The sequence below is a fragment of the Tubulanus polymorphus genome, chromosome 10, assembly GCF_964204645.1.
Source record: "Tubulanus polymorphus chromosome 10, tnTubPoly1.2, whole genome shotgun sequence".
In the NCBI taxonomy this organism is placed as follows: Eukaryota; Metazoa; Nemertea; class Palaeonemertea; order Tubulaniformes; family Tubulanidae; genus Tubulanus; species Tubulanus polymorphus.
Window position 1 is genome coordinate 8,900,517 of NC_134034.1, and position 12,440 is coordinate 8,912,956.

The 12,440-nt window shown below is 36.9% G+C and overlaps 1 protein-coding gene across 1 annotated transcript; it reads right to left on the reverse strand.

The window, feature by feature from the left end:
* Positions 1-4,742: 4,742 nt before the first annotated feature.
* LOC141911564 (uncharacterized) lies at positions 4,743-5,498 on the reverse strand. Its single transcript, XM_074802552.1, has one exon. The coding sequence runs from the start codon at positions 5,496-5,498 to the stop codon at positions 4,743-4,745; it is 756 nt and encodes a 251-aa protein (XP_074658653.1).
* Between the last annotated feature and the right edge of the window lie 6,942 nt (positions 5,499-12,440).

Below are 12,440 nucleotides of genomic sequence, written 5' to 3' on the forward strand. Positions count from 1 at the left end.
CGAAATTCGTATGGAGCCAGAAAAAGTTTGTAAGATATTTTCGGCGTGCGCGGTTTTGCATAATATAGCGATCAACTTGAATGAACCTTTAGATTTTGACGAAAACTTTGAAGTCGATTTGCCAGAACAAGAGGCTGTTCGTGAAGTACTTGGAAATCGCGGGCAAGAAACAAGAAATCACATTGTTTTTTGTAAATATTTAACCTCAAATATATATTTTTTGAGAATATTTATAACATGTATCGTATGGTAATATAAATTCAAAGAGTTAAACATAAAATAAATCATAACAATAACAATATGTTAATTGGCATTTGATTAAATTTAAATTTCTTGTTTTTTCAGTAGATTTAATTCAATTTTAATTTTTTCTATTTCGAGGTCAGTCTTCATCATCTTTCTTTTCACATACTCCATCTGAAGCTCGATTAGACCTGCCTGTGTCGCCGTTCTCTTTTTCTTGTTGCCTATAATCAAATAGAATATTAAACTAAGCGTTCTATTCTAGTTCTTCAAAATTTCATTCATTTAAAAAATATCTACCATCAGCCTTAGATGAACTAGCTTGCTCTGTTTCTGCTGCCTGTAGGCTTACTCCTGAAAAACACGTATATAATATCAAGATACCCAGTCTGGTTGCAGATGGAATACAGTATACCGGTATGTAACGTTTCCAATACTTACCTCCTTCAATCATGACATGCGGGCCATCTCCATAGCTGTTTCAATCAGCGTTACATTTCTATTTGCTTGGTCATCTCCTTTAACGGTAAGAATATACTATTTATTCATGAAAGATTGAATAATTTCATACGAGAATACCAATAGAGCTAAAAATAACTCGAAATACAATTTGTTTTATGTACTAGTACTACTTGTCTATTTTTCAAACAAAAAATACACTGGAATCATTTAAGCACTGTAAAAGAACTATATGTAAGCTTTACCTAGATTATTTGTCGTAATTGTGGGCAGAGGTATTGCATTGGGAGCTTCAATATTTCGGATTTGCTCCGCTCCATCGTCTAAAATTAGAAACAATATGAATTTACGGGATTCGAACTATGCGTCAATTTAGCTTAGAATGGGAATATACTTCATGGGAAAGAGCTGTCGCCTGACACTACGGTTTACGACGATGAGTTTATTAAATCATGTTTAATACTCGATTGCTATGGATTTAGCCGGGGATACAGTTCAGTCATGCAATGCTAGATTGGAATATAGTTAGATATATATGTGGATTCTTCCAATAGCTGTCAAGGTAGGAATCTTCCTATAAAGTCAATTAGTTTGGGATTCGATTCAAATGTTGCCAGTTAGCAGGTGCGCGCCAGTTAGCAGGTGCGTGATCAGATGACGTACTAGGTCAGGGTCACCTTTGTTTACACACAGACGAAAATGAGTTAGGGCAGGCTAGACTGATTCTGATAAAACAAACAAACTATGAGTTCTAGACAACTAACAAACACCCCACACCCTCACCATTCTTAAACAAATGGTGAATCGTGAATGATTTAAATCCAAAAAGATAGAAACAATAAACTTACTTTGTAGAATGAACGTTTCCACGCCGTCGATCCCGCACCACGTTGGATTGTCACACCACAATTCGATCACGTTCTGAGTTGCCTGGTCCAACTCAGAGGGTGGAGGTCCTCCACCGGTTTTGGAAATCAAATTGTTTTGTTTAACGAATTTCTTTTTCGCCTCCCCTTTGATATTCTTCCACTTTTTCTTGATTTCATCGACCGTTCTTCGCGCTACGCCGATCGCGTTCACTTTCGAGCAGATTTCTTCCCAAATTTCGCGTTTTCGTTTAGCAGTTATAGTATTGCTAAATGCACCCGATAAAATTGCGTTATTGTCATTAACTAATTTAACTAAAAGATTAGTTTCATCCGTCGTATAATTGAAAGATCTCTTCCGCGCGATACTTTCATTTAAAATCTCCGCCATTTTGGATTCAGTCTTAAGTCCTTAAAAAAGGGCTTAAGACTGTCTTAACTAAGACCAACACTAAGACCACTCTTTGGAACGCAAAATTAAGACCAACTTAGCAAAGTCGGTCTTAGAGGATTTAAGACAAAAAATGACTTAAGACTAGTCTTATTTTAAGTCTCGACTATGGAACCGGGCCCTGATACTTTTCTGTCGTTTGTTTTGTCTCTGAGACGAACGTAATTCTAGTAGCCTTCCGCGACTCAACGACCTTGATTTAAACTTGATCAATTCAAAATCTGTTTATTGACGCTTTTGGTTACATGAACTGATCAGCGATATACTTAAATAAAATAACCGGAATAACAAGAAATCAAAAATATTAAAGAGGTAACTAACAAATGCTTGTAGACCTGTCAGACACGCGAACGCCGGACTCGTAAACTCTTGGACTCGGACTCGCTGAGCAATTAATTCATAAAATTGACTTTGAAATTGATTGTTGAGAAGAGAGGGAATTATTCGATAGCTCTTCCTCGAAAAGAAGAGAGAAATATCGGAAAGAAAACACAACATGGCTACTAATTGAACGGAGCCAAATTTCCGATGTTTACGGCTCGACAGTGCCTTTATAACGTGGATTTATCAAAATTCCCATGCAGTATCTGGAGATTGAGCTGAAGGATATCATACGGATTGTATCGGCGACAGCGATAAGGTAAGGAAGCCTTTACTCTTTTAACAAAAACTATGTGGAAAAGGGAAAAAATAATAATAATCACGCGAATTTCAATAGGGTTTTCTGTGAAGAAACAGAAAACCCTAAATGTAGCTGCTAAGCAGCGATGACGGGTTTTCTGCAGAGCCATTCAGAATGATGGGAATTGTAGTAAATTGAAATATCGATACATAGAATAAAATGCATTGAGAGATTCGAACCTAATATGCAACCACTGTGTAAACGTCAAATATGATTCAGCTTTGAAACCGAACATACGCGCACGTACAATCAACAAATATGAATTTATTTGACCAGACATTTATTTTGGCATTCAAACATCATGATACTGTATCATCACCATGCTTAACTAGGGGTCCAGGGACACCATGCCCACTTGGGAAGTGGGGTTCAAAAGCTCAACAATCTAACAATTTCAATATTCAACGCCCCCTGGTGAACATATACAAAAACCAATGACCTTGAAACTCACCACAATCATAGAACATGTCATATGCAACGATTCTGTAATTGATTGTGATAACAAAATATGCCTCGTTACCAATTTAATATGGAAATACTAATTTATTCTACAATTCAACGCCCCCTGGTGACCATATTCAAAACCCAATGACCTTGAAACTCGCCACAATCATGCCATGAACTACAACTTTGCAGTTGATCATGTAAACAAAATATGCCTAGGCACCAATATGATAAGGAAATACTAAGTTATTCTACTATTCAATGCCCTCTGGTGACCATATAGAACAACTAATGTCCTTAAAACAGACCACAATCATAGGCGATGTCATGAGCTACAACTTTGCAATTGATTGTGGCAACAAAATATGCATTGGTACAAATATAATATAGAAATACTAAGATATTATATTATTCAACGCCACCTGGTGGCCATATACAAAAACTAATGACCTTGAAACTCACCACAATCATAGAACACCTTATAATCTACAACTTTCTAATTCATTGCCGTAACAAAATATGCTGGCCAAAATTGACAATTTTGGGCACTAAAAAGGTCATCGGATGGCCATCCTGAGTCCGATCGACCCAATTTTTGTTATGCTCACGGGCCCTGGGGGTTGCAAATATATACGAAAGATCAAGGTAATTGATCAAAGCGTCTTCAAAATTTCCCTCAAATAGTTCAAAAACGTATTAAAAAGTGCTGATTTTGGCAAACAACAATGGCTGCCAGTCGGCCATCTTGATTCTGACAGGGCCAGTTTTTGGGCTGATGATGTGTCTAGGGTAGATACACCAGTAACCCAAATATCAAGACATTACATTGAAGCGTCTTCAAAACTTCCCAAAATTACTGGATTCCGTCTATGGACGGACGAACAGACGGACGACGGACGAAAAGTGAACGCAATAGCCCGCTGGGACTAAAGTCCCAAGTGGGCTAAAAATGGATCTGTCCTTTTATGAACTCATCTTAAGCACCTGCTGAGTCGATAGATTGAGTGAATTTACAGATAAGAACGTTTTATGAATTGGAATAGTTTTAAGAAGTTAATCTTTTTATTGAAATATTTGAATATATACATATATTGTAGTGTAGATTCAATCAATAAATTATGAATTGATTTGGTCTGGGTTTCCGGCCAATTTTGATTTTGGCTTTAATCGATTACAAATTCTATAGTGATAAACAATTTATACCTGCAACATGTGTGTAAATCAAACCTATTCCACTAGTCGCGTGTGTTTCCTAATAAACGGGAGAGTCACTCTTGATCTGAGTGATTAGAAAAATAATGGGTATTTGGTTATAGAAGTTCATTGCCTTTTTGAAAATTCTATAATAATATTTGTTCTGTCCTAATTTTTTGACGCCTTATAAAACGTTAGCATTATGAAACCTAAACAATGTTAACCATTCAGCGTCATTTTACAAACGACAAGCGTAAATCGGTGTGCAAAACGTCACAGGTCTATGTGTACAGTAACAGTAACAGTAACAGTAGCATTGATTGACCGCTTTGGCGATCTTAACAGTGTTTAACGATACAGAGTTGTAAGATTTTAAAGTTAATGCACATTTGCCGAGGTATCATTAGCGTCTGTATAGTTTGTAGTTAGTTTTTAGTTCATAGTCTTTCCAATAATCGTCCAGCCGAGCCTTGAACGAATTCACAGATGGTGTTTCCACAACTTCTGTCGGCAGACTGTTCCAGTAATTGATAATTCTATTTGTAAAATATTTCAGTCTAATGTTCTTGCGGCATCGTCTTTTTTCCAACTTGTAAGGATGTCCTCTGGTGAAACGGCGTCTAGCATCTAACATGATAATATCATTATCGGTGGAATATACGTTAGTTACTAGTTTGAAGGTCTCGATCATGTCATAGCGTAATCGCCTATAAGTGAGACAAGGAATTTTAAGATATTTTAATCTTTCTTCATACGGCAAGTTTTTTACATTCACAATCATTCTCGTCGCTCTTCCTTGAATACTCTCTAATTTATCTATTTCCGACAGAGAAATATTAGACCACACTATTGGATTGTTGTAGTCCAGAATTGGTCGAACCAGTGATTTGTACAGCAACACAAACGCTTTGCTATCACGAACATTGATGGTTCTTTTTATGGTGTATAGCACCCTATTTGCTTTCAGAACGACGTCGTTCACATGACGTTTGAAATTCAATGTATCATCAATTGTTATTCCTAAATCGCGTTTGTGTTCCAATGTTTTGATGACATTACCCTGAAGTTCGTAGTTGGAAGTCGGTTCAACGCATCCAATTCGTAACCTATTTGCCTTATCAGGGTGGAATTTTAATTTCCACTCATCCGACCTACTCATTGCGATATCAAGACTATGCTAAAGATCATGACAGTCGTCTAAAGACTCGATAACTTTGTATAATTTCGTATCATCCGCAAAAAGCTTCACTGGAGTGGTAATTTTTGCAGGTACGATATTTTTTTGCTACATGTTTGTCACCCTTTTTAAATAATGGGGATATAGATCCCAGTTTCCAGTCAGAAGGAATTATGCCTGATTCTAGTGACTTCTGAATGATAATGGTTAATGGTTTATAAATCTCATTTCTCGCTTCGTATATTACTCGCGGATGTATGTCTTCTGGATCAGCTGATTTGTTCACATTCATATTTTTTAGAAGTTTCATCACTTTTTCTTCGGATATGACCAGATTTCCTAATTCAGTATGGTCTGAATGAAACTTGGGTTGGATGCTGCACAATCGGGTCTTCATGAGTAAAAACGGATCAGAAAAACTCTGACAAAACTTCCGCTTTTTCTTCGTCTGATTCAGTATAGCGATTTCCATCATCGGGAACAATTAAATGTGGAATACCATTGTTAGAGGACATTTTCGATTTGGCATACTGCCAGAAAACTTTCGGATTATTGTTCACAGAATTAGCAATATTAATTTCTATATCTCTTTTTGTTTTTCTCACTTCTGATCATGATCTTTTTCTCGCCTCAATGTAGATGCTGTAGTCTTGGTCGCTTCTGGTTTTCAGGAATTTTTTCCATGCTTTGGTTTTTGCTTTTACAGAGTTAAGGGTACACTTTGTCATCCAAAGCGGTCTTAGTTTTTTATCTCTGTTAATTTTGATTGTTGGGATACATATCTCTATAGGAGCATTTAATTTCTTTTTTCAGATCAGCCAACATTCTTCGGGATTTTTACCATTAAATAACTCATACCAATCAACAGACATTAATTCGCACAGTTTCTTGTAATCACCTTTCGAATACTGAACTCTCCTGTAGAGTGATCTGTCATATATAGTTTCAGTTTCATATTCCAATGAAATTAAATTGTGGTCACTTCTTCCTAGACCTGCATTGTGACAGATGTTTTTGACTTTCTCGTCTGTGTTAGTAAATATCAAATCCAAATTACTGGGTCTGTTATCGGCTCTAAAACGAGATAGTTGAAGTTGGTGTTGAATCAAGGATGCATCAAGGCTACTCTCTAGAAATTGTGATGCTGGATGAGTGTTTGGCTTAGCACACGTGAGATTTGTCCAGTCAATCTCGCCGTAGTTGAAATCACCAAAGAAAAGAACTTCACCATTCCATCGCGATATATCATCTAACAAGTTCATTAGATTGTCATTGTTATCTTTGCTGGAGTTCGGACTTCGATAAATACAACCGATGTATAATGATCTTTTATCACCGACATTAATTCTCGCCCAGACGTTTTCTGTAAATTCTTTGGTCTGTTTAGTAGAATATTTCACTGGACTTAAGTTAGTTTTCGATCTTAAAATAGGGATTGTCCCCATTATTTATTTATTTGGCTGGTAAATTTTGTTTGATTTTTCGATTGAGTGTCCCTTACAGACCCACCACACCTGCCGGGAGCGAACAGGGGGTTTGATTTTGAAATCGGAAATCGAAGTACAGATATAGATGTGTGATCGGCGGTCGAGTAAACAGAATATTTTAAAATCGAAGTACATAATTGGAAATTCGGTTCCGCTTCATCCAAACAATCTTCCATTCAGTCTGAACCGGCAAGCGACTGATTGGGATGAATTTTTCTGGCTGCCTAATTTAATACAATGAGATTCTGGAAATAGCTATATTACAAGATCATTTTGTCCATTTTTATATTTTTTGGTCGTTTTCTACGTGTAAATAGTCCGATAGTTTAGTGTGGTTTTTTTCCTCGGGTAGATGTTGATGTAGAAGTCCTCTAAGTTGATGATCCCGCGTGTTGACTAGATAGGAAGAAAGCACATTTCGAAACGCAAACTTAAGTTAGTTTTAATGTATAAACATATTCCACGTCCTTCTTCGTTAGAGGAAAAATTTGTAAAACACTCATAGCCATCTAGTTTCAATATGTTTTCATCAGCTCTATATCTCCGTTGATTTTTCGGTTTAACTTCACATACTCCTATGATTTGGGGCATTTGTTGATTAACTAACAGTTCGAATTCGTCAAATTTATTGAAGAGTTGATCGGCATTTGTACACATACAAGCTATTTGGCAAAATATAGTTGACTAAGATTTATAATGGCTTCCTGTGATTATATAATGACCTCTATTTGAACGTCGAAATGTTATATTGCATTGAACATCATTAGAAGACGTTTTGTAATAGTAAAGGATGTATGATTATATCAGAAGCGGCAGGCATAAATAGAAATGATAAGTAAATCGGATTTTTCGGTAGAATGGCGGATGTATACACGATAAAAAGTTTGATATAAAAGTCAGACACTGACATGGGGATGCTGGTGGAATGACGAAGCTATCTACGATCTGTGTAGGGCCGGCGTGAATTTCATCAGCGGCTACAAGTGGTCCATATAAAAATGTGTGAATATATTATTTCAATATTCAAATGTTTTAGAAAATATGCTGTCATATACGGCTCCGCGTCCTCGTGGCGTGTGTATTAATTAGGTGACAATTCAATTCAATTCTTTATTGATCCTTATTACATTGAAATTCCGGGATAAAATTCCCAAATTCAATAAAGTTACAAATTTTAGAATAAGAAAATTTAACATAGAAGACACACGGGTAATTCATACAGAATAATATAAACAAGTTATTTTGAATGACAATGTCTACTTCAACCCCCAGATCAAGATAGGATATCGAGTGACAGCCAAACCGGGCCGGCTGGCTAAGCCACATTATATGCTCGAAGTCATGATGAAGCAGACATCAGAAGAGCTCTTTCTTCAATCATGGAGGCAATGAAGTTGCATTGACAATTTTCAATAAAAAAAATTAAACCACTACTCAGTACAGTCAGATCTGTATCATCAACCCAATCGCCAAATCTCATAATTCCCCAAATTTCTTAAAGCTTCGATTTCAAATTTGCAATTCCACATTAGATTATCCCAGAAATTCTACATTTTTTCGCAGGCGTCAAATAATTTATTAAAATTAATTTTCTTGTTATTACTGTATGGACCAATGATATGCTATGTATATGATGTAATAAAATAAATTTGAATTTAAATAAATTTGAATATGAGAATCAAGCATAACTTGTGTTTTTTCAACTTGTCTTACTTGTCTCTCGTTAACAGTTCCAGAGTTTCAATTACAATCAAATCCAAATTGGCTAAAAAGTACATAGGACTAAATGAAATGAACTGTTATTCACTGCAAACCTATTCCAGTGTTATGTCGATCGTGTTGAATCACTTTGCTTGAGTTGAAAGAATCAGAAATTCTATGGTGCAACATCGGTCGAATAGAGATATCTCGGTGTTGACTGTCCTTGACCATTTAACATGTGTTTATTAGGGTTTTCTGTTGCTTCACAGAAAACCCTATTGAAATTCGCGTGATTATTATTTTTTTCCCTTTTCCACATAGTTTTTTTTAAAGTGTAAAGGCTTCCTTACCTTACCGCTGTCGCCGATACAATCCGTATGATATCCTTCAGCTCACTTCAATCTCCAGATACTGCATGGGAATTTTGATAAATCCACGTTATAAAGGCACTGTCGAGCCGTAAACATCGGAAATTTGGCTCCGTTCAATTAGAAGCCATGTTGTGTTTTCTTTCCGAAATTTCTCTCTTCTTTATGAGAAAGAGCTATCGAATTATTCCCTCTCTTCTCCACAATCAATTTCAAAGTCAATTTTATGAATTTATTGCTCAGTGGGTCCGAGTCCAAGAGTTGACGAGTCTGGCGTTTGCGTGTCTGACAGGTTAACGGGCATTTGTTTGTTACTACTTTAATATTTTTGATTTCTTGTTATTCCGGTTATTTCATTTAAGTATATTGCTGATCAGTTCATGTAACTAAAAGCGTCAATAAACAGATTTTGAATTGATCAAGTTTAAATCAAGGTCGTTGAGTCGCGGAGGGCTGCTAGAATTACGTTCGTCTCAGAGAGAAAACAAACGACGGAAAAGTATCAGGTGATTATCGATAGCCTACTACGGTACACACAGTTGACAAACAGTGTTAGGCCTGTGCCGGTTGGTGCGTACTGGGAATAAAAATACTGGTTGGTCAGTTGGTTCGGTTGTGAAGTGTGGAAGCTAAGAAAGCCTACCGCAGTACCGGTATTTATTTGTCTATAGGCCTATTATATAGTTGCCAATACCAGTAAGTACGTAGTTGTTACTCGTACGTGACTGTATGGTGATCTCCACAGGTTAACCGTACGTGAGTTCCCTACTAACGCCGTACGTGAGTTCCTAGTAGCCAATACCATTTTTTAAGTACGAAGTTGTTACCCGTACGTGCCAGTGACTGTACGGTGATATCCACAGGTTAACCGTACGTGAGTTCCCCATAAGTGAGTTCCTATAATCTGCAAACGTGCATGCGTGAAAGAATAGAGTTTGGGTTAGGTGAGGCTAGGCTATTTGTAAATCAAATTTCATCCACCCTGCAGTTACAGTTAGTCTGTGGCACATTGGGTAAATCACTGGACTACAACTGGATTTTTTTTTCGTTTGGTTTCGAATCCCAATATTGCAAGTCTGAGCGTCAACATACTCACATACGGCTAACCTGTAGAAATCACCGTACAGTCAATCAACCGTACAGTCACGTACAGGTAACAACAGCGTTTTAAGTACCGGGTATTAAGTGAGTACGACAAGCCTACCATGCCTATGTACTACAAACACAACTTTTTCCCTCTCGTCGGCCCTACAGTGATGTTACTATAACTGGTGCAATTATAACATGGATAGGATTTGGCCAGGACTAGCCTAAAGTCTAATTCAGTCTATGTACTAATTCACTCGATAGGCCTATTTTTAAAACAATACACTGAAGTATTCACACGCAAAAAGGCTAATTGATTTGAGCCATGCTATTAAATTTTGATGCAGATTGAAGTGAGCGGAAGGATATCATACGGATTGTATCGGCAACAGCGGTAATGTAAGGAAGCCTTTACACTTTTAACAAAAACTGTGTGGAAAAGGGAAAAAATAATAAAAATAGCTGCGAGCAGCGATAACGGGTTTCTGCCTTTCTGGATAAAATTTCGTTCAGGGATGCGAGCAAAGATTTCACCCGAAATCAGTTCGTTACATTCCGATTTTTTTGAAAGAGTGCCACCTAGGGGTCAACTCACAACATGGATATGTTGACCCACATGTGCTACTACGCGCAAAGTGCTAATCCTCTTCACCCGTCAAGGGATTCGAACCCACTCTGCTAAAGCCATTCCCCGAACCCCTTGACCTCACGAGTCGTTGGAGTCGTTACTAGCCGACCAGAATCAGGTCGGGCCAATCACAGCGCTTGTTACAAACGACATTAGGCATCTATGGAATTTCCCGGTAAATGGAGCAATCAGCGAACATGTAGCGAATGCGGAAGTATTGTCGCATGTTGATTTATGACGTCATGCACAACAGCGCCAGTAATGAAATCACGCTTCGTGAAGCCAGGGGGCTGGTGGAAGCGAGTTCGGGAGCGATACCGGACCCCTGGCAAGCGAGGATGAGTACTAATGTGCCAGGTTTTGGGGGAAATAACATCGAGAAGAACGAAGCTACGGTGTTTTTACGATTCCCTAGTTACAGTTTAAGCGCATATTCGGTTATTATTAGTTCCAAAAAAAGTTGACTAGATAAGAAAACCGAATTTGGCCCAAAGCACAAATTTGGCCTATAGGGTAAACTATGCAGGAGGGAAGGCCTTAGGCCTATAGTGTTACTATTAGTAGAGGAGTGACAAGTCAGTCTGACAAGTCAAGCGATCAGCTGGGGACTGCAATTCACAAATGAAATTGACATCCAATAACCTTTATAAAAACGTAATCACGAACGGTACCATCACTCCCCATTACTGACTGTCACTGGTCTCTGGCTCGCAATCATTCTTTATCGGTGCAGTGGGTAGGTATTTTCAACTGACTTTGTTCTTCTATGACATTACCATCGCCGCTGCGTCACGATGTGATGTACATGTACAAGGGACCTCCAATTTGTAATGTATGTGATGTATAAACTGACTTTAAACCGTTTAATATCGACGATAACAAGGTATCACCGACGCTGACATTTTCTGACGCTAACTAGTATGCTAGTATGACCCGCCTTTTGGACCGGACCAATTCAATTCAATTAAGAAAATGCGTACCGGTACAGTAAATAAATAAACCGCTGTTGATTTTTTCGAACTATTGAAGTATCCACGAACAAAACTATACTATTATAGAATGTTTAAAAGGAATTGCTTTTAATAACAGCATGAATAAACTTACTTTACAAAAGAGGAAGTACATTTTTAACTTTTGAATGGTCGAACCCCAGTTATTCACAGTAACCTGCAATTTGGATATTCTCGGAGCCTTCCTTCTTTATTTATTTATGAAATGACGTCACAAACAAAATTGTTAGACTGTTAAAATGTTAAATTTTTTGACTGTTGAAATGTTAAATTGTTATTTGATTTAATCATTTAAAAGTTTAACATTTTAAAAATGATTATAAAATATTAAATCAAAAACTAGTAAGTATTTATTAATCTTTTAATTTTTTTCCTTAAATAAATGTATGATTACAATATTCCAACCGGAAGTAGTGACTTGAAACATCATCGTGTAGCAGGAGGGCTAATTCTAGCCGCGCTATACTTTTATTTTAAGAATATTAGTAAAGATTTATTAAATGAAAGTATAGAATTAAGTAAGAAATTAAAGAAGTTGAAGTAAAATGGAAATAATCATTAGAATAATAATAATAAAAAACTTAATATTGAAAAACATTTAGCGGATTAAGACATTTCTTTACGCGACACTAGAATTATATTAG

Excerpts from the sequence above, each read along its gene's own strand:
- LOC141911564 (XM_074802552.1), bottom strand. The coding sequence starts at position 5,498 with ATGAGTAGGTCGGATGAGTGGAAATTAAAATTCCACCCTGATAAGGCA.